Source organism: Calidris pugnax, unplaced genomic scaffold, assembly GCF_001431845.1.
Source record: "Calidris pugnax isolate Ruff unplaced genomic scaffold, ASM143184v1 scaffold219, whole genome shotgun sequence".
NCBI lineage: Eukaryota > Metazoa > Chordata > Aves > Charadriiformes > Scolopacidae > Calidris > Calidris pugnax.
In genome coordinates this window covers 4,417,416-4,441,241 of record NW_015094507.1, presented here as the reverse complement: position 1 = coordinate 4,441,241, position 23,826 = coordinate 4,417,416, and the positions used below count along the sequence as shown (strand labels likewise).

At 39.2% G+C, this 23,826-nt stretch overlaps 1 protein-coding gene across 1 annotated transcript in view; it reads left to right on the top strand.

The window, feature by feature from the left end:
* The window catches only part of SLC35F1 (solute carrier family 35 member F1), a 237,807-nt gene that overhangs the window by 132,894 nt on the left and 81,087 nt on the right, over window positions 1–23,826 (top strand). The window contains exon 3 of the mRNA XM_014964424.1: window positions 985–1,160. Within this exon, the coding sequence (XP_014819910.1) occupies window positions 985–1,160 (176 nt within the window). The remainder of the gene's footprint in view (window positions 1–984; window positions 1,161–23,826) is intronic.

The window sequence follows — 23,826 nt, the reverse complement described above, 5'->3', positions numbered from 1 at the left end:
TGTTTGGACTGAATTGGGCTGTGGGGTTAGATAATAAATTCTACAGGAAAATAAAAGAGATAAAGCTAGTTGGAAAGGAAAAGGATTCCACTGAGAAGACTGAAGAAAAGATATAAAAATAATATACATTGTAAAAGGGTGGGCTTTCAGATATAGCAATTTCTTGAGTAAAGAGAAGAAAACTGTAGGAAAACAAAGAACATACACAAAAGGAGCAACTATCAGAGACCTGTAGGGAGAGAGAGCAGGGAACATTGTAATTGGGGAAAGCAGAGGAGACTGGAGATCAAAGTCAAGAAACACAGATTAAAGCAAGAAGCCAAACCAGAAAATACATTTTTAAGAACCAGGAGGAAACAGGAAGGGAAAAAGTGGAACCTCCTGTTCCCACCAAACAGAAGGGGAAGTAAGCAGTGACAAAGATGAAAGAAAAGAGACCTGTATTTGCACGGTAGATGGAAAGAACAGTTTATGTGATGAAATGGAAATGAAATGAGAGGAAGGAAGTTATATGGTAAATTCTTGTTGATGGTGAAACACAATAAAATCCTTTCTCTGCTTTTTCTCTGTGGCTGCTAAATCCTGGAAGAGCTGGGATTCCTGGTCTATCTGAATGATACTCCTGGGTCGTTCTGTTAGGGAAGATGCTCGAAGGAAGCAGTGCTGTTTTTTTGTTGATTTAAACTATTATTTATCCTTTGTGAAATGTGAAATGCGAAATTAAATAGTAGAGATGTACCATCTGCAGTTGTTTAATATGTGAATGAAAGCTAGTGTGTTTGGGCAATGTTTAAGCCCATGATAAGAGCAGAAATAATGGAAACATTATGTCGGCTGCACCCAGCAGATCCCTCATTGCCTGAAACATCGTGTTTCTTCCTGTGTCTCTGCACTGTCGAACATGATTCCTGGAGGAGGATGAGCATTTCCTCCTTGGCAGGGAGGCTCAGTGTTTTATGTCTGTGTTTTTCTCCTTTCTTCTAGGGATCTCTTGCTGTCCGTGGCACTTGGCCAGGTACTCTCCCTCCTTATCTGTGGCATTGGTCTCACAAGCAAGTATTTGTCAGAAGATTTCCATGCCAACACACCTGTTTTCCAGAGCTTCCTCAATTATATCCTTCTTTTCTTGGTCTATACAACAACATTAGCCGTCAGACAAGGTAAGTGCCTCTCTGAAATTGTTTGGTAGAAAACAGCAAGGATAAAGACTTTTGCAGAACAACAAGAAGCAATGTGATTTAGACACATTGGCCATTAACATTTGTTACATGTTTACATTACCTAGTAATACATATTGGATGAACTGAAAAAAAAACCAATAAATCTTCGTTAGCAAAGAATGAATCATTAGATATTGAGGATAGTGGTACAAAAAGCCATGCAAAAAAGAAACATCAATACTTTTCACTTCCCAACTGTTTTCATGGGAATGCTCCTCTTACACTTTCCTTCCTGGCACCACAGCCACATGCTCAGGGTGCGCTTTCAGTTTTACTGTGTGTCTTACTTGGAAATATTTCTATGCTTTACATGTTACCTAGGCTAAGGAGAGTTTAGATGCAAGCAAAAAGGATCTCACTAGTTCTAGTGTCTCATCGAGGCAATTCAATAGTTCACCTATTGTTAGAAAAAAATAGCAGCCAATTTTTAACCATTGGGAAGTAGGAGATGAAGGGAGGGAATTCGGGGTGCTGTCTCTGTGGAGTGCTGTGTGGGCAGAGCAGCTCTGCCGCTGCTTTGCGACAGGGCCTGTGTAACCAATCTGACCTCCAAGGTGAGAAATCCATTATAACATGCTTTGGTACTGGGTATCAAATGATTCTCTGACAGTATATGTATATATATTATATAGGGAGTTTTCTGCCTTTCCTGCCCATTCTTTCCTTCTTTGAGATTTCATGTCTAGATGACATGTGGGAGGTAAATAAGTTTAAGTACATTTCTCACCCACTTATTTTCTTGTAATCGTTTTATTTGTTCACCTTTGCAGAATACATGAATTAGAAGCAAAATAAATGAAAAAATATCATGTGCTTTCTTGACTCGGCTCTTCTGACACAAGGAGAGAAGGGCTCTATGGAGAAAAAGTACTGCCAAATGTACTAGGCCATGGTGCATTTATCGGCACACTGAGAGGTTCATGTTTTCATAAAGGAACAAATATTTTTTGGATCATTCTTTGATGTCACATCTTTTAATGATTTGAGAATAACCTTGAAGCTTAAGCTCTTCACTCATAGTACAGTCTTGTGATACAATACTATAAAGTGTTCTGAAACAGCAAGAACTTCATTTCCATACAAAAAAATGAGCAAAAATATGCCGCTGTGCTCCAGCACAAAGCACTTAAATCACAGAATCATGTATTACGACTTAAGCTTTATAAACCTTTGTCTCCATTGACATTTTTCAGAAGCAGTGAAGGCCAATCTGTGGAGGAAATTTCAGCTCTTATATAAGGAGAGATTGCTCAGGCAGTGTTTCACTGTCTCAGTATTTCAGATTGTGTAGGGGGAAACATCACCACATGCTTTACTCTGCAAAAGGTTTAAAATGTGTATTAGTAGAATCTTTCTGGAGAACTGTGGTTAAAAATAATTCTTCTGACTGTAGAATTGTCTATATGTTCACAAGTTCTGTCCCAGAAATGTCCTTCTTGGGACTGATTTAGATACTGTGGAAGCCAAGTCCCTATGACTTATATAGATTTTACTTTTTTGAAAACACTAGCTTGTGAGAGGCCAGTGTACTGCTGTGCATTCCAGGGGTTTATTTAGAAAAATGTTTGACACCTGGTATATATCAGTATTTCAAAAATGCTGTCAAGCATTTTTGCTTGATAAAAGGTATAAAAATATGTATTAAAATTGTACACTATTTTTTTAAATAATTTTCTGACTCTTTAAAAATGCGTGATGGACTAAAGAGAGTTTGTCCGAACTATCTGTTGTGCCAGTAAGACAGATTTGGGAAGTGGATGGGGAAAGTGTTAGGGATATGTGAAAAATATTTTCTGGACAAGTGAGGAGGGTTGGGGAAGGTGTTTGAACAGGCCTGTGGTTGAATAACCAGCCAAAGCACAATGTAAAGAGTACCAACAGAACAGTCTGGAAAAGGAGCTGTCAAAAAAAAGAAAAATGGTTTGATCCAAAAAAAATCCAGAACAAAATTGGCTGCAGAAGCAATGAAAGCAATGATCCAGGCACTCAGCATAAAATTCCTGCTGAATGGTATAGCACTACGCAGCCAACTCATTTCATATTGCCAAGTGATTGAGCCTGACATTGTCTTTTTGCTTGTGTATTTATTCAAATTCATTATCTGTGTTTGTTCCACTAAGGCAGTTTTTCTAGCAGCTCTAATCGTCTGGCTTCATTAACATATGGAAATCACCTAGTAATGATATTAATTTTATATGGAATGATTCTGTTCTGAGTGCTGGGAACATCAGAAGGCTTTTTTTAAGTGCAGTTCTCCTACTCTGTATGCAAGATTTAAGATTCTTTAAATTATCCTCTTTCTCCTTCAGAAATCAAACCATCATATGTTGGCGGGTAGTCAAAAATAACTGCATCCCTTTGTCTTTTTCTTTGCTTGCTTTCTTAATCTCTGGGAGTTTTGCAAATATAAGGAGTTGTCACTTGAGGCAGCCAAAAACCCCCTTAATTCACTGTAGAACTGAAAACTGTAATTTCAGGAGATGCAAGAAACTCTTCTTCCCTTAGAGACTTCTTCCAAATTTTGATTTACTGTGCATCTCCTTTGACTTAGCTTTCCAGCACTGTTCATCTTCTTGCCCCATACAAACTCCCTGAGTGATACTGAAAACGTAGAATTTGCAGTGGTCTTTGAAAATCATAATTGGCAGATGATTAAAGCTCCTGATTCCCGAGCTCCTCTGACTAGAACCTTCTGCAGTGAATGTCCAGCTTCCAGCAGCTAAAGGTTGTCCATGAGCACCAACAGTTTCCACTACATTTTTATATTTGGATCCAGGAAGGTTTTTGTCCAAAATATTTTTATCACAGCCATTTAGCAGGTCCAAAGATTAGGACTACCACCTTGCAATGAATCCATATGTGATCAGACTGTGGAGGAGATGCTCAAGTCCTGCAGGTGCCAGACTCTCTGAGTACTTTTAAGCTTCATTCCCATGTATTAAAAAAAAAAAAAAAAAAAAAAAAAAAAAAATTTTTTAAAAAAAAAAAAAAAAAAAAAAAAAAAAAAGAAGCTCTAGATGGGGAACCAGTTTGAATGTAGTAAAATTGCACTCATCAGTTTTAAGCAGTGAAGTCCATATAGGTATGTTTTTTCATCATTAGTGTAATTTTGTTCTCATGACCGGAAATATGCAGTGACAAAAATGTTACAAGGAGATCCATTCTTGTAGGATTTTCATATGAGCTTTAAAACTTGGATGCTGCTCAGATAGTGCTTATGAAATGGGAAAGAATTTCGCCAAACTGGGATTTTCCTAATGCAAAATCTAAACACCTTTTCTGTCAGTAGAACACTAAAGTTTCTGTCAAATGATGAGTATGATATCTAGAAAACTCTCATTTTTATTCTGGATGTTTTTGTGTCCATTTTAATTTTCTTTTTGTTATATGTAAATTGAAATTGAATATATTATTTCCCCAAAGAGGTGAATGCAGAGGTTCTTCATGGTTATGAATGCACACGCCCAGGCATACATAGATGCCAGTACCCACTTGTCCACAAGTACATACCCACTAGTGCTTCCAGTCCAATGCTCATTAATGCACCACTGCTTAGGTCCAAACATAATTCTTTAGGAGTTTTCTTTGTAATAGAACAATACTATAAAATTCTTGTCCCTAATGCAGCATTATAAAGCAATGAATGTCATTATGTTTTATCTGGCTGATATTGTCGGTGACAAACACATAACCACTGGAAGGTAGTTATATGCGGTGCTTTATTTCGCGGGCCCGGGAACCAGGGGTAGTCACCCAAATCTGGTTCGCCGACGACCGTGTTTACTTACACTTTATACCCTCACGATTATACAATTTCATACATATTCAATAGTCACCCCATCACCTCTTATTACATATTCATTAGGGATTGCTTCATAGATTGCGTCATTCTGGCGACATTCCAGTCCCTTCTGGTGGTCTTCGGTGGTCGTTTCTGATGAAGTAAGACGTCTTCCTCGCCGTGTACTTTTACCTTTCGTCCTTCTGGTAGATTTCCAGGCCCGTTTTAGATGCCTGTCTCCTCCTTATTCTTCTTGACTTTTCAGGTGTCCTCGGTATGCCGCTTCAGTAGCTTTAAACTATACCCCTCTCCCATTATTATAGAATGCAGTACCAGATCACAAATATACAAAGATTTTACACCAAGTTCAGAACACCTTGTATTTTCCAAAAATTTAACAGGTAATAAAGACCTCCTCAGTTCTTTCTCTTGAGGTAACTTCCTCTCGTGCCTGTTGTTTTCACAGCCAAAACCTGTATTTGTCCATGGTAACACCTCTGAGTTGAGAAGAAGGTTTTAACACGTATTATCTCAGCTCAGTCTCTTCGTCAGCAGAGGATTGTGCTTAACAAAATCTTGTCGGGACACTTCCAGATACTCCTTTTGGGCTATGTGTTATTATTAATTGAGGAAAAGAAATGCCTTCGCTATCAGGAAGAAAAGCATCCTGTCAGTGAAATGGAGCTATGGGATGTAGAGTAGTGGAGATTAGTTTTAACACCTTAAAAAGCAGTGAGTGGGAAATTGTCCATAGTGGACCAGAAGGTGTTAATTACTAACAGTCAACATGGGTGCAAGCATCAGCCGCTTGCTGTCAAAAATAAATTACTTCTAAAATCCACCTCACATATGCTACAAATGAAAACAACACATCTACCAGACGTCATTAAAAAAGAAAAAAATATGAAACTGCTATTTTTTTGTTATTATGGAAAACAAGCAATGAGGGAGCAGTAGAGATGTCTTTTGACCAGAAGGGAACCATAAAGCCTTAAGGGCCAGATTCTGTGCAAGTAGGGCTCCACATTGCAAGCTGTTCTTTTAATTCTAGAGCAACAAGTTACCGAGTATTTTCAGCCCACAGTTACTGAGAGCTGGCAAAAATTTGCTAGTTCAGAAAAGGTTTTATGAATCTATATATGTCTAGATTAATTCTACTTCTAGGCTAAGTGATGAGGTTATAGCATATGTCAATGGAAATATGGTTTTCCCTAGAGTAACTGTGATGTCTTAGATTTGACATATAATCAGATGTGATCTGTGCCCTTGAGTCAGGCAGAGAGTCCTGTGAGATTGTTAACGACTGCAGTCCTGTTACTGGAATACAATTTTTTATGCATATCTATCTAGGATTGACCTTAGAATCTCAGTCAAATGTAAATTTCTCATTTATCTGCTATTCAAATATGTATCTCCATTTAGATATATGACACCCCCCCAACACCGTTCCTGCTTCCCCAGAATTGACTGAAACAGGCTATTTGAAGGAAAGTAGAGCACTATATAGGAGTTGCTCTGTTTTACTGTGGTGATTGACAGCTATTTATTCAATGATAGAAAGGGTAAATGTCTTTTTTTTACTCAGTTTCATTCCACTAGCAATGTTGTAGTAACATAAAGCTAGCATTGTGTGCTTAACTTAGGTAGACATAGCAGAGTATCTTTGATATTAACATCTTTTTTTTGTCAACTGCCTGTAAGAACACACCAGGGAAACAAAGGGAGTACATGATTTAAGCTGATCAAACTATATTAGATATAATGTACTTTGGGCGGTATGTGTTGTACCACTGAGATGAAATGTCTTCTCGAAAGACATCGATCCCATCGGCATTCACAATGAGAAGCCTTCAGAAATATGGGACTTTCTGTTCACTGAGGAAGACAGGGAGTGATTCTGATTAGAAAAGATGCATTTCATCATTGTTCAGTTTCCTAAGTATGCTCGTGCCTCTGCTGTAGAACAAAGAGCTTCAGTGTTGAACAAAACCTGCACAAACTGCAGCCAAGCAGCTTTATGGTCCTCTCTGCCTGTGACAGAAGTGGTCCTCAGTCCCTCGAGGTGAGGATCCAGCCCATACCCTGGCCTGCAAACGCATGGCAGATGTGGCAAAGAGTGGCAGTGTTCCTCTTGAGGCACAGGGGGAGGCACGTGAAGCTGGCTCAGCACCTCCTGGCCCTCCCACTGGTTGTAGAAATGGAACATGGCAGCAAGCATGGCTTGGGACCAGTGAAAAATAATAACCTCCAGGTCTTTGGTATTCTCATAGCAGGACTCCCTGCTGCGTTGCACTTTGCAGTCTGCAGTGCACTTTCTCCTAATTACTCTGGGCTTCTAATTAGGGATGCCAAACTGTGTGGGATATGTTTATTATGAAAATGGTCGGCCAAACAGTCCTTTTGTCTGGGCTTTGAAGAGCCCTTTTCATATTCAGAGGGAATTCTGTACTTCAGGAGAAAGGAAACAAGAATGCTGGCTATTTACAAGCACTTCAAATTGCAAGGACCTTTTTTGGAATGTGAAATTTTCTGTTTTGGATAGCATGTTCACAGGAGCAAGAATTATGACATGTTATGTGTTCGGGATTTGCCTGTCACATCATGGACACCCAGCAAGCTAGCTAGAAAAAAACATTATTAATAGAGCCAGATTCCTGTTCAGTCCCATTTACATCATCAGTGTGTGTGTTTGAATTTTCCCTCTATTTTCAATTGAGTTTTAAAAATTTCTTGCTGTAAAATGTCAAATGCTGCTGTTCTCTACTGCATGAACTTTTATTATTTTACTCTATAGGTGGTTACAATTCAATGAGGCATTAAATGTTTCCGGTATTTATAGTCTCCATATAGGACCTTGGGATCCTATTCTTTATGATAATTCCCCAAAACCACAGAGTTTCCCTTTCCAGTCCAATTAAGTCTTCTTGCATTCTTCCAGAATAATACAGAAACAGATGCAATTTCAACAGGGCATGATTTATTCCACATAACTGGTATAGGAAGACAGAGTAAAAAACCGTAGACCACCTTGGTGATACAAAGGCAGGGTTGAAACCAATAGACTTGATATTTCTGTCTTTTGCTCTGTTTTGTTTTGCTATTCCTAGTGGAGAGGTTGGGTGGTTTTTTTAGTCCTTGGGGCTTTTCATTGTCAGCTGTCCTTGTAACACCAACCAGCAAACAGATGCTTTCTGCTGTGGCCCTGCTGTTCCCTTCCACCCACACAAGGGACCGGGTATCTCAGGGCTTAATCAATTTTCATTTTCATAAGGTCCATTTTGCTTTGCCAGCTGTTTAACAAGGTACAAATAAACACTTAGAGAGAGGAATCCTGGCCCCAAGTCTAGTGAAAATGTGTTGGCAGGTAAAGGCTCTAAAGAAAGTTCAGCCCTTTCTTTCTAGTGATTTTATTTCTCGGTTATGTGCTCCTGATTGTTAGGTTAAGCGCTTGCTGTCTCAACATAACAGCACATGTCCTGTGTTACAAAATATGTGTGCTTCTGTTAATCCCGGACAGAGCAGCGTAGTCTGTCTTGCATCGTATCATTGGAATAAATCATGTACACCCCACAGCACATACAAACTGAAAATTGGAAAGTACTGTTCCTTTAGGGTGCAGGTGGCAGCAGTTAAGCATGAACACTGCGTGTCATGGTTTAATGATGCAAACATTAATACACTCATGATGTATATGCAATAAAGGCCAGGCCCAATCAAGCATCCATGCTGTAGCATTTTTGTAATAGTATCTCATGATTCCTGATGCAGCTTAATCAGTCGAGAGATGCCTCTTGTTTTACTAGGTTGCTTTCAAAATAGCTTTGCTTCTCCAAGAAGTATTCTTTGTGCCATCAGAGACAAAATAAGGTACAAGAAGGCATTGAGTGAACGCACAGAAGCACCTCATTTTTCCTGTGCTTGCTGATGCAGACAAGAGAACACCAAAAAAAAAAGGAGTTCTCTTAGCATCCTCCTGCCCTAAATGGGGAAATGGGAGGTCTTGTCCACGCAAGTGAATTTGTACAAAGGTTGCATGTGAACCAGGGGTACCTCTCCTTGTAACAAAGTCCCTGGAGGATTCAAATCAGGCAGTTCAATGCAGAGATGCTCAAGTCAGTCTCACTTCAGGAAGTTCAGGCCTGGTCATGTTTCTGGCTGCCAGGTTTATGCCCTCAACCAGTTTCTTCTAGAAAAAGCATTCAGATTTGCACCATGGTTCAAAGATTGGTGCATATTTTATGAGAGCAAATCTTACAGGCAATAAGTGCAGTGAGCATAAAAGGGATGCCATGCTTTAGGCTGGCCGAAGTCCTGGGTGATGGACCATGTTTGCATTGAGATGCTGCATCATGGCTCTAAGGCAATGTTTGTACTGAATATACTACTTGAGAATAAGGCAGTTTTACCCTTGAGGTAAATGTACATACAGTTTAGGAACATTTAGCCAGATGTGGCCATTCCATGCTAGTAAGTCCATAAATAGAAACCACAGATGCAATAAAATGGGAGGCAATGCAGTTATTCAGCTCACGGCTGCCACATCGCAGGTAGCTAGTGGAATTTAGCAGATTCAAAAAATTGTCAGTGTGGTGTTTTATACTGTGATGCTTTTCGTGGTGATTCCAGCTTCTAAATCTGAGACTTGAGGCAAATCTGCAACATATTTGCAAGCATTTGTGTTTGGAACAGGGTTTAGATTTTGTTGCTGAGCCTCAGAAGCTCCCTTTTTGCACACTTATCCAGGTACCATGCCAGCCTGTCAAACATGCTGAACACAAGCCTGTGAGTACCTGTTTGAGAAGATAAACCTTGTCACAAGAGGCATGAATGAGCAGGCTGGAGGAAGCCCTGATGAAGTGCAGTTTGAACCCTTCTGCAGCTTGCTGCTTGACTTGCATCCCCATCTCTGCAGCTGCATTAACATGTATTTGTATTTGTACCGCAGATTCAGATAGGGGCACAGATGTTATGGGTAAAAGAATCAAAGCTTTTGAGCCTGCAGAATGCCAGGCATTGCATGGCACAATCCTGGAAGTGCTCAGATACCGTGGCAGTGAGCTCATACTGAGCTTTGAAATTTGGTCCACAGTATCAGAGCATTGTGCAGGGGTGAATGTGGTCCTCAGTAATTTTATTTGAGGGTAAAGGAGCTCCGTATCTAGGCCACATTGCTTTACGGTATGTCAAATAATAAATTGTCTCTTAAGGGTGTGAGCTGAATCGCAAACAGTTGATTTTCTGTAGAATTAAGGGATGACTGTCCTTTGTAGTGTTAGTATATAGGTCTGACTCTTCTTCTTAATACATAAGCATCTCAAGTGCTGTTTACAAAACCAACCATCCCTTCCCACCACAATGAGGGAAGTTAATGGCTCTGATAAAATAGTGTACCCTTGATCCTACAGCTGTAAGCAGAATGCAAGGGTTGTCTCTGCCACTTCATGCAGTATCAGTATTTGCCTGTGATTTATTGAATATTTAAACATTCATCAATTCAAGCAGCTAGCGAGGGCAGCAGGATCCACATTCAGCACACGTAGCTGCAGTGCTCATACGGGAGATTTGAAGTGTGGTTACAAGATGATAACTGTATTGCCTGAAGGAGATAAGTCCTGCTCTGCCAGAATGGTGCTTTGTATGTAATTAGTGTAAAAATTCAGAGGAATAGAGTTTATCCTTGCGATCGTCTTTCTCATTAAAAAAGAATCATAATGAAAGAACAAAGCGGTCCCTGCAGTGAATTGGATTGCCTTCCTAAGTTTTCATTAAATCAAAGACTCAGCAGCATCCCATTTTGCGGAGCCAAGTTGTAAACTGTACACAAGACTTGCAGCAAAGTCCCTATGAAGATCACATCCTTTCTGAAGGTTTGGAAGTGCAGTGTATTTCTCTTATATAGGAAATAGCCCACCTCTCCATTTCTTTTTTCTGTTTTGTTCATGTAACAAGATGGTACTGGAACAGAGGAAAGAGCAAAGAGTGTATGTGATGCTTCAGGTAACTCGCAGCCACAACTTTAAAACTTAATCTAAGTAAACTGCTTTTTCTAAAATAGGGACTATGAGACAGCATGAATCAAGGGAATAAGGTTATGCTAGTGGGGGAAATATCTATTTTCAAGTTATTCTTCTGGCTCACACTTAATACCAAGCCATAACACAAGCAGTAATTTCCTCTTCCTTCATCTCCATCGTCAGGGTAATTCATATTATTATTGTTAAAACTAAATACATCTTTCAGAGAAAAATATACAAATACCCTTTAAGTTTTTCCACCATTTTGTAAGCATGTTTTTTCCTGTATATTTGGCTTAGCTGTTAGTCGTTGGCATATGGTTACTTCAAACTCCTGTTGCATTTCTGGATGATAGTGCTATAATAATAATTGCAGCTTCATCTGAAGAGTTGTTTACAAATTTAGCACTCAATATGCAAGCTGCAGTTGTGCTGTATGCTCTCCCTTCTGCTCATAAGCTGCCAAGCGCAGGCAGGAGCACTGAGTCACTTCTGGAAGATGCTCAGAATTCAGGGCCCTGGGGACTCCCCTCTTGGCTTAGATCTCCCTTTGGCTGAAACTTTGCTTCATAAACGCTGAGGATGCTCTAGACCAAGGTTGTACTGAATAGAGCAACTCAGGGTCATTACCAACCGGCTCTGTTAGAACCTCTCCCTACGTTGTCCTTCCTCATCTAGCATTAAAAAAAAAAGGAGAAGGATTATATATGTTGTCTAGCAGCCTCCTCCATTCCTTGCACACATTTCCCCTGATGGGAGGAGGAATCTTTGAGGGAAGGTGGGAGCTTTGCTGACAGGTAATGAGCTCCCCGAATAAACAGGGGAGGGAGAGACCATGTGCATATCTCAGAGGAGCATTTACACTTTAGTTTTCAGTAATATGGCAGCGACAGTCAATTCACAGGGATATTTTTGTAACTGTTACAGAAATATAGAAAATGAGGTTTCAAAGGAAAATTATACATCTGTACCTTTCCTGAGTTAAATATTTGTGAACTTGCTTCTGTGCAGCTACGAGAATGTTTATGCAATATCTTTTGTCCATGCTTCTCTGAATATCTGTCTGCAATCTGATACCAGGTTTGGCTTCGTTTAATTCTAAAGTAGATTTTAATACCCCGGTGTAGAGGTGGACTACCATGCTTTAATAAAATGGAACTGCACTGATTTGCACCATGGATTATATAAGTGAAGGAGTTGCATGTTCATGACCATGACTTATGATATATGCTGGTTTTTTTAATTGCTATTTGAAATCTTTTGTCTGAACATGTTCTTGTATATCCTAGTAAGATTTCAGCTGCTTGGTGTACAAGAGGAACAACTAGTTAGTGCCCTTATTTACTATTTTTGGCACGTAAGAGGTTTGGCTCCATTTTAAAGAATCTGTAGTGGTTTAGAACATGTAAGGGTTTGCCCTTATGGAGTGATCCTAAGAGCTTTTTCATGCACACACATATAATTGCATCCATGCACACACATACAGACGTGTACAAAAAACCTCTATGTATTATAAGTAGAATTTATTTTTAGTAGTTGCTAAACCATGACAGTAATATTTTATATCATCTCAAGATCCCAGTGAACTTCAGGTGTTCCTGAGCCAGGCTTCACACTTATTCAGACAAGTGTTTGGTAAGAAACAGGCCATGGTGTAACCAGGAACATCTCGTGTCCGTTGACAGCTTTTATAACAGTTCAAAGTGATGAAATGCTATAAAGGGGACAGAAGCTTGCCAATAACTATGTGAACCAAGTTGCCAGTGAGCTCTTCCCAGGCATGCCCCGAGGTGAATTCTGAATGCATGGACACTGATGAAGGATCCTATGGAGTCTTTTGCCACAGCCTGCTGACAATGTGCATTACATGTTGTGTTAAAACAAAAGACTTCTTGTGTTAAGACTGTATTCCAAAGCTTAAGAGAAGGTTTCCAGTGAATTTCTGATGGCCTCATCACTGAGCCAAACCTGATGTTGTAGAAATACTTGTTGGGAACTGGTCCCTACTAAAGCTGAAGATAAAAGATCTGAATGGGCTTGGCTATTGAGCCAGGCAGCCATCAGTCACTGGCTTGAAATCATTGGGTTGAGTGCTTTCTAAGAAAACAATGGGCAGCAGGCTGGCAGGAGTTGAAGCTACAGAGGCAGCTTCACAGCCAGAAGTCTGAGTGAGAAACATCTCTTTAAGTGGAGGCTGGAAATGGTCCTGCCCCAGTGCACTACTGAACACTGGCATGTGGGGAACCACAGCAAGTCAGGTGGGATGGGGTGGAGAAGTCATGTCAAGGGACAACCACGTTGTACCAACAAGTGTATGCCCTGGTATTTTAGTTCCTGTTTAGACAATAATGTGGTTAGTATATAGCACTGTCATGTCCCGGGTGACATGTTCCTCTTTCCACTGATGGGAGAGACTCTGCATCTCTCTGTGGGAAAGTGCCCTATTAGAGATGTATAGGGAAAGTAATAATCACTGGCAGTTACTGAGCAGAAGCAAGAATCTCGGACTTTTCTCAGCTTTTCTCCCCATACTGTAGCTGTGAAATTGCATGGATAATAATACTTGGGAATGCTTGTGGATCTTCAATGTGTGATGGTCTGAGATCTGATCACTCAAAAACATCTGCTTTTTTCTCTGGTAAATGGGGTATTAGAGATGTGGGAATCCAGTCACTTTTCATTTAGTGAGGATTTTGAATGTGTTTGTTTCTTCTATTATTATTTGCTTAGAAAATATAAAATAGTCTGTCTTCATCAGAAAAATATTTCTCTGAAGTATGGAGCAAAATAAAATTGATAAAAAAAGAAAGTAGGGTTCTTTTTTCTTGAAAGGATATGGCACGCTGCAGAAAAGAAATGTGGTTTTGTTTCAAGATCAGGGAATTCAAGTCAGATCCCAGAACAACCTGCCTTTAAGAAGACAAATTACTGTGGTATTTATTATAGTATTTTTTCAATAATATAGTGACTGCTGAATAGGACCCTTTTTCAAAATAGAGACTGCACGCACCAAGAGCTTTTCATAAGGCAGCCCATTGAGATAAACATAAGATACAAGGCAACACAGAAGTTTGGGCAGGTATACATAGCTACCTCTCGCTGTATATGTTTGTGTTTCCATTAACAGAAATGCATGATTGCAAGAAGAGCTCTCAGACTGTCTGTGAAAGAACTGTACCATTATTATGCCTTGATGATAGAGATGTTTCTAGCAGGGCTGACTCATTTCATACATAGGTTGTATTTCAGTGTCTCTCTTTATAAGGATCTATCCATGCCCAAAGCTGCTTACAGACATGTCATCTTTACAGCTGATGTATTTTTTTTTAAACTCATCTAGATGTAAAAACAATCTTGATTTAAAAGCAAGATGCTTGTTTTATTTGTCAAGCAGTAAAGACAGTGATAGACCTCTTCATGGAAAAAGGAGGGGTATCTAAAATGTAGAGATGCTGTGTCAATGGACTTGTATAGAAAAGCTTTTCTAACCAAATATACACAACAAGCATTTGAATAGATGTTTGTAAGTGTGTGCACCTGAAAATCCAAGTTAAACAGTATAATAAACACAAGCCAACTGACACAAGAAAGAAAATCACATCTTTAAAATTCAAACAGGATGCATCTTCCTAAAAGTTTCACGATTGCCTTCAATTTCTGTTACACACCCACCTGATAGTACAGCAGCAGCTCATTCCTAATTGGAAGCTGCTTAGTGCAAATTGTCAGGTTCTATCAGCTTTCCTTCTCAATTTTCACAAAAGACTCAGTTTTTTAGTCCTTATTAATACATTTCATATTTTGTCAGTAAAGTGACGAAATGTCATCTCCTTATTTCTTAATATTTTGAACAGTGGAATAAAAATGGAAATTCATTATCAGCTGTCTCTGTCATATTCACTGCAGAGGCATTTCTTCTCATGCGTTTGATGAGGCTTGTGTTTATTTCCATAATTTCCATTAATCCTACATTGGTGAGGGAACTGCCTATCTACTGTTAATGACAATATTGAGAGATAATCTACTTGAGTAATATTTCTTCAAAAAAAATGGTCTGTCTTAGTATTGATATTTCCCACTGTTGCTTTTATTTGTACTTTCTTGAGTTCTGTTTAATATGTTTCATGGATTTAATCTGTTGTGTACTGAATAGTATTTAATGGACTTGACAGGTTATTGATTATAGATGTAAGCAACACTGAAAAGAAGCGGAATTTTTCATGAAAACCTGGGTATTGAGAACAAGATTATTGGAAGGTCTAAAAAAAAACCTGTAAAATTAAGAAACAGCAGGTAACAGGATCAATAGCACTGATGTTTATTGTTGCCTTTTGCAGTCTCACAGGCAAAGCCTCATATTTGTTGGATTGGAACTAATTAGTTCTAGAAGCCAAAATTTGTATCTTAAGTGAAGTGTTTTGAGTAAATTATTGATAGTGATTTTCAACTGAAAATCAACAGTTTAGCTGCAAAGTGTCATTCAGGAACAAACCATTCCCTTTCAAGAAATTTGATAAACGGATTTCTTCATTGCAATTATTTTTATTACCTATTAACATTGCTAACTTCAAAGCAAGGACAATAAGTGTTTTAATAGATACACTGATAATGAGGATTTCAGAGCTTTATATGATTGTGAGAAAGGTGGAGTTTTTTCACTTTCTTCCAAAATTATATTGCCTAGTGATGATTACATAAAAAGTAAAAAGACCTCCTAAGTTAAACTTGCAGAGAACATTGTGTGACCCAGTTGAACCACTGCATCAGCAATCACCAACTGGTTTTAAGAACTAGTATTCAAAAAATATCTCCTAGAGATCACATATAGATGCAAGAAATCATCTTGCAAGGGTGATTAGGTGATTCCTGTAAATCTTTGGCCAGGTACAAACAGTGCATCTTCTCAAAAGAGGGTACTATCCAGTAGGTGAGGAAAATATGAACATAAGAAACTGAGTTTGGGGAGGCTTCAGGGAGATGTGGTCAGAGAAGGAGTTTGTCAGACAACATCAGCAAGGTGAGAAAGCTCAGGAAACGCAAATGCTTGCTCTGGAAACTGCCCTCGCACCACAGGAGCATCCTTAACAAGAGGATTATTTTTGTTGTATTGGGTCATTCACTATGCCCTGAGCACCAGGCTGAAAGGTGTGTGGCAGGCTACTGTGGCTGAGTTGTACAGTCGCAAAACAGGCATCCCACAGATGGTGGCCAGCCTTTTCTTCTGAGTAAAGAAAACACAGGAGTGTTTCCACCAGTATTGTCTAAGTCCCTCCCTGAGATCTACTTAGGTCATTCTTCCCCTCTAGTGGTCAAGTGTTCCCAGCATGGGAAAGTGGTACTCAATTAACTATATGTCACTGCAAAGAGGGTTTGAAATGTCACTGCTGGATCTCTGTTTTTGCTGGTTTCATTTACAAAAGGAGTCTGTGAAGGAACTGCTGTGGAAAGCGACTGCAGACAGGAGCACTTAATTGGAATAGTTCCTCAAGGACATTTCCTGGAGAACTAGTCTCAGTTTCCCCAACTCAAAATGGCACCAGAGTCACAAAGTGACATTGCTCAGTGATCATCTTTTGCAAATGCTGTGAACTGCCACTCTTTCTGGTGGTGAAATGGCCTAGGGGAAGAGAAAGGATTTTGGTTCCAGCACGTGGAAGCAGAAACCTGATTTCATGATCAGTCTGTGATTTACCTCTTGTCGGACCCAACAACCAGGCACAGGCTGTGACACTTATGCTCTCGATGTCTGAATTTGCTGATGGTACTGTCTCCAGATGGTTACGCTGTGGCTGGCTGTTTGGACAGTCATATGTGGGTTTTATATTGTTACAAAGCAGACCATCCCTATCCAAACTGCAAATTTCTGGGTTTTTTGGGTAGTCGCTCAGTTTAAAGACAAGAGTTGATGGCACCCCTTTCTAACTCCTTGACTCCCACAGTGAATAATTGTACAGAGAAAAATTCTCTTCTGGCCTTGCCTGGTTCCGGTTGAAAAGATAAAATGAAATTAAGGCTGAAATAGAGGTGGGCATGGGTTTGAACACGGAATTTAGGTTTAGGACTTGGATGGACCAGGCAGTGAGCAAACTGCAGCAGAAAGGGATTTATTATTTGCAGTTTAGAACATCAGTACAATATGATATTCATGTAGCCTTCTGGGCAATTTTGGAGATTGTATACAAAGAAATCTGTGAAGGGTTTGCTTCAACAGACAAACAGACATGTAAATCAAGAAAACAAAGCTGTAATGAGCAGTGGGAACTGAGACCAAAACACTGATGTAGGCTTGCAGAAAGCTGAGTGAGTCAGCACGCCTGGAGAACAGCAGTTCTCATCCTCTGCTTAATTTGAGAGCTTTGTGTTGCATCTGTGATCAGAGGAATTCCCTGCTGATTCCATTTTTCCCCGTCATATCAAAATTATTTTTAAGCTGCTTGTCCCTACTGTTAGTGCCATCCAAAGCTTTGTTTGTCTTCTTATTTCAGCTGTTCTGATTTCCTTTTTTATCAAGTCCTTTCAGTAGTGTTAGGCACCACTCCCTGCTTCCCTGCCTTATCCTATAAGCATTTTTGTGATTTATTCTAAATATTGCCTATAGACGGAAAATGCATCTCAACTGATCACATCTTTGAAACTACCCTCAAATGATACATTTGATTCTGAGTCAGGTTTTAGCTTCTTTTCCACCTACTCCATGTTAACGTGTCAGGAACAATTTTTATTCTACTAGAGTTTCATATGAATGCAGCTTGTTTACTATTTTTAGGAGGAGAAATGAAATGAACATCAGAGCAGAAATAGTGGATTGTACAAGGCACGCTGTTATCAATAGAAATTGTACATTAAGGCCAAATTCTGAGGTCATTTCTCACGGCTGTTGTCTGAAAGAATCATAGTATACATAGCATAGAGCAAGAGAAAAAGGAAAAGAACCTGCATTTTAGAACAGGATGTTTTCTCTGTTACAGAGCTGCATTTTCACTATATCAATAATGGATTACATACATATCTAAAATACAGACAGGAATTGAATGAAATTTCACAAGGATTTGATTTATGTTTAGGCTGTAATGAGAATTTTTTATATGGGTGAATTTTGAGAAAAAACAGACTATTTTGAAGTCAGGCATTTATTAGCACAGAAGATTCTGATCAGCTTTTCAGTTAGTAACAGACAAATTTGCATCTCTGTCTTTTTGAATTATAGTAAATATAAATAGTGACTTATAGAGATGTGATGATTAAACCTGTCATCGCAGGTATTGGTGCAGTTACTCTGAGCAGGATAACCTTTTCATAGCTGCTGCCATGGAAATAAACCCAATGAAGTTATGTTTGAAAGGTATGCCCCTTGTGGTTAGAGTTCAGTCAAGCACAGAGTCTCGGGAAATTTGCAGTTTCAGTGCTGTACAGCACAGGTTCCTGAAAGGCAGTAAATCACATCAAAAGCACACAGATTATCTATCTGTCCATCCGTCCATTACTGTGGTAGCTGAGTGCCTTTAAAAGCTATTTTATTTTAGACACCATATGTTCAAATATATTACAGAACACATTTAAAGTGTCAAAATTCTATTTCTAGCTTTGATTCAGTGTATAACACTGAACAAGTTGTTTAAAGTATAATCTTATTCTTGTTTCTCTGCTGCGGACAGGAAAAAAAATCAGCAGAGGCAGTGAACTGCCAAAGATTGTGCTTTGTATAGAATAGTGCTGCCAACTTGTATAGAACACTTCTGTAATTTAAAGAGATTCCTGTTAATAAGTGCCTGTTTCTTCCTTTAAAACCCTCATTTAGTTTTGTCAACTGAGAATATCTGCTCTGAGCTTTATAACAAGTGTTTCTTACATGGTTGCAAAGAAAAATATTCAAACTGGAATTTCAGATTCTACTTCTTTTTAATCTCAAGTTTAGTATGTTTGGCGTAACGTGATTCTCAAAGCTCTCTCTCAAATTTTGAATGAGATCTCTCATTCAAATAAAATTTTGAATGTTGGTGGTTGGCAGTACTGAAAAGAGTACATGCGTGATTGTTAAGTTCAGTAATTTGCGTGACTTAAGAAAAAGCTACATTTGCCTGTGCTCTTCTTGGCCAGAGCAAGACAAAATGACAAACGAGGAAAAGGCTATAATAAAGGGTGCTGCTAGTGTTATGCCCAACACATACCAGCTTGCCCACTGATCCCAGCATTTAGAAGTACAATGAACTGTACAGCCTTCTCTGAGTGCAAAGGAGTCCTGTGCCACCAAAAGCACACAGCCTCCTCGTATACTGTTTTGGTGGCTATCCACTCCTTCCACTTGTAAAAGGAAGAAAGCCGACTGGCATCAAGTACAGAATATGAAGGAGATACTATTTGCCACTTTTGATGGTTATCTTGTAGAACAAACTCTTAGGAACATACTGAAGTAGCCGTGTTTTCCTGTGTGACTGCTGTGGGTTGCCTAGAATTCCAGCTGGAATCCAGTATCGGAAGCTTCTATGGGTCTTGCAGTCTTAGTCTTGCCAAGGGTAATGTGGATGCAGCTATGCACTGGATGAGAGGCACTTCCAATCCAATTTAAAAGATCGCTTTTAGTCTTCAGTGGCCCGATGACCCAGCAATGGCCCCAGTTGTTCATTTCTAAAATCAGCTGTAATGACTTCACTATCTCACCCTCTTGCTCAGCAATGGTATGTGCCAATGTGTTCCTTCCAGTAACAGATGAATCCTCATTTTCTGATTCTGGATGATCACCATCAGTATTCTTCTGTCTGGCCTTGGCAGACTGCCTTTCATCTTCTGGCTCCAGCAAGCGAGCATCCTCTCCTTTCCTGCTGGCCCTAGTTGCCTTGTTAAATCCATCCTATTAGAAAGCTCAATTGTCGCGGTGACTTGGAAGAAAAGCCACCTGATCAAGAAGCACTACTCTGTTTCCATTTTACACTTTCCACTTGCTTCAAATGCCCCACTGGCAACTATGGCTAGCTTGCTGGAAGATTGCTTCCCCTACTGAATGAAAAAGCAACTATCCATTTTCTACGGCTGTTTTGATATCAAAAGTGGTCGAACAAAGTTGAACAAATTCAGATCCTTCTTTCTTGCATTGTATATAAACTTTGAGGTTCACTTCCATAATATTTTGCCTTCTCCTGCCTTCTTACTCAAAGAGCTAAAATAATCTTGGTTTGCTAAAACCAAATAGCATCATTCTCAGATTTCTCAATTTATCTATAATGTTACCTAGAACCTGTGAAATATTCCACAAAGTAGTATCATTAAGCTGATGTGTTTCCTGCCTGAATGGATCTTCTGCTGTTTCCAAGTCTAGATAATAGCTGGGTCATGTCTCTCTATTAATAAGAACAAATTCACAAAGTAGAAGATTAGAGAGATTTTAATTTTCCAGTTGAATATCTCAGATTGCTCTTGATGTCTGACAATGTTGGGCACAGCGGAAGGAACGCTGCTGGAATTTTAAATGACCATAGAAATGTGAAAAAACCCTTTTGCACTTTTCCATCTCTTAAACAGGAATCCAGAGTGATAATGTTTTTCTACTGTAGCTGCAGGATTAGACATGTATTTAGTTGGCCCTACAGCCAGGTGGGAATGTTCCTATATCCTGTTGTCTTCACTAATTTTTAATGAATTAGAGTGAAAATGGAATGCATGGAGATTGGCTTTGTAATGCCTTCCTTGAGACAAAGCCAGTGTCATGGCATGGTAGTAATAATACTGAAATTTATACCACCCATAAACCTTTTATAGCAGTGTAATTAGTAGGGCTATTAATACCACCCAAGCTTAGCCTTATTTTATTGCTGTGAACACAGCTTGTAATTACGTAAATGATAATAAGTAATAATGCTTAAGGGCACTGTATAAACCCAAGCAGTTTAGTCTCTCTAGTGAATGCTCTTTGTGAACAAAAGTAGGGAATCCTACAGCTTTTCCTCTCCTGTGGGTATTTATTTCCATGCTCCCCTTAGAGGGTTCTCTAATAGAAAACAAGGTCATAAAATTCCTGTTCTTCCCTTACTTTCTCTAATCTGACTCTGCTGACTTCTGTGCTAATACAGGTGTAAATTAGGCAATAAATAAATAGCAAGGAAGAACTGGATTCAAAGAGTTTGGGGACTATTTCTGCAAATCAAAGGTGTACTTCTTACAGTGTTATGATGTTCTCAATAGGAGATTATTCAAATCAGCTTCTTATTGCCTTGTGTTTCATGCTAATTTATAGAATATTAATTATTATAATTAATTGCATTTTCTTTATTTCCAATAATTTATTTTTATTATTAATTATTTTATTATTATATTATAGAATATTTTATTTTCATAGAATATAGGACAATACTTTGGAGTGGAGTAGAGAAGACACAACTTGTTTGTCATTTACAGTACCTTGGTGAGTAGAAAAGAGAAACGTCCCACAGTTAAGGAAAGCATAGTCCACTTTGCAACGCATTTCTAGTTGCTTTTGTGCCCTGTGGAGAGGAGTCTGGATGGCTATTCCCATTGTGCATCACTCTGTGTCTCCAGCATCCTGCCCAGTTGGACTACACCACCATCTGATGATGTTTCCTGCTGGCGCAAGTCAGCAATTCTGCAAGAGCAATTCTGTTGCTTAACTTCAGTGAGAACAGGGTCTTCACAAAGACAAAATGGGATATTTCTTTGTAGTGTTAATAGCCAAGAGAAGATTCACTGTGCTAGTAAGCAGGTATTTGAAAAGAGTGAAAGAAGCCAGGAGGTAACTGCAAGCAAATTGATCAATACTCACCATCCAACCAGAATAAAATTAAATTTAATTAAGTGGCCTGGAATGACTGTGCATCGGTCTTGGGCATTCCTCCCACATTAATAATCTCAGTACTTCAGGGAGGAAAAAGAAGTCACTACTGATGACTCAAAGTGAAAGGAAATTAGGGGCATATTTTAAACAAAGTGGAAGGTCAAAGGCAGAAAATGGCCCAATCTGTTACACCAACCCTGATAGCACCCCACACTGCAGTTCAGGTGATAGTGGCCCTTCTTTTGCACAAGCCCCATAAGGGCAGGGCCAAGCCACAGTTCAGAGGCTGCTCTCTGCATCCCTACCCCAGGGAATAAGAGCTGCCTTGCCCCAGGGGGGCTGGGTGGAAGCTCCCCTGTTCCCAGGGAGCTGGCTGGCTGCTGGCTGTAGCTGTAGGCAGGTCCATCCTGAGGTCACTTTTATTATTTATTTATTTATTATTATTATTATTATTATTAGTTGAGGGGTGGAAATAAAACGGCCAAAGTCAAAAAAGCTCCTTTGGGCCTCCCAAAGCACCTGGGATCTTTTCTGCTCTTCCCCACAACTCAGGGTGAGATGGCACTAGGCAAAATCTCATGCTTAGGCACTAAATTTGATTTACCCACACTGAGGAAACTGTCTCAAAATCTAAGAAATTTCTAATGTTTTTCTTTGTTTAATCATTTTAAGGCTAAAGCCATATTTAGATTCTAGGATCATAGAATCATTTAGGTTGGAAAAGACCTTTAACATCATCAAGTCTGACTGTTAACCTAGCACTGCGAAGTCCACCACTCAACCATGTCCCTAAGCACCACATCTACACGTCTTTTAAAAACCTCCAGGGATGGTGACTTAGCCACTGCCCTGGGCAGCCTGTTCCAATGCTTGATAACCCTTTTTGTTGAAGAAATTTTTTTTCTCCTGCCAGCTCCCTCAGTATCCTTGGAGGGACCCCATCCAGCTCCATAGACTTACGTATGTTTAAGTGGTGTAGCAGGTTGCTACGGGGGTTTCATTCTCCTCCCTATCCCTGTCTTACAGCTCAGGGAGCTGGGTACCCCAAGAACAACTGGTGTTACTACTAAAGATTGAGGCTAAGAGAGCATTAAGTACCTCATCCTTTGTCACTGTGTTTCCCCAAGCATCCAATAAAGGATGGAGAGTCTACTCTAGCAGACTCTAGTAGGCTCTGCTGCTAGTCTTCTGAACACATCAGAATTTGTAAGAGAAAGTTGAACTTTTGACTTCAGTGCATTTGCTGAATGCTTGTTCTTGGTACCATTTCTTCCTCTAGCGGGATGCCTACTGTTTGAGCTCTTTCAGTGCTTTCAGTGCTTGTGGATTTAATGAAAATTTGTTTGACAGCTTGTCCAGAAATCAAATTTTGGCCTTCATCTCTATTACCTAGAGTTTCCTAGCTCTTACAGAGTATTGGTTTTGTGCTGAATGGAGAGTTAAGTTTCCTGTTGTTTACGAGCTTAATATAGTCCTGCTTTTTGGCTTTTACATGGGACCATTTAATTTTGAAACAATTTTTAGTGTTTCTTAAAAAACAAGCCTGTTCTTAAATCATAGAGTTCTCTGCTGCTGGGAAATTATGATAGAAATTTTCTCATTTCAAAGCATGCTCCAAAAGCTTAAATATTTTTAAATTGTTTATTTTTCTCTACAATTTCTGGTTCATTACAACTTAAGCATCCATAAATTGGTCTCATGCTAGGATATCTTGTAACTCCTCAGGGCCTCCCAATAAAGCCAATACCCTAATTGTTTTTAGACACTTCTGGTGGAGTTTCCTTGTGCGCTTCAATACAAAAGTTAACAAATTGTCTGTTGTCTCTGAGACAAAAGCAATAAAAGTCGCTATCCCCATTTAAAATTTAGATCATAGACATCTGTAAAATGTTGTCCATTAACAGATAAACACTAAAATCTCAAAAAAGTGCATTTGTTTTTGTAATAGATGTCATAAGTGCTTGTTTGACCAAGAAATCAGAACTCCCCTATTTAAAAATATATCATTATGTCATAATCTAACAGACA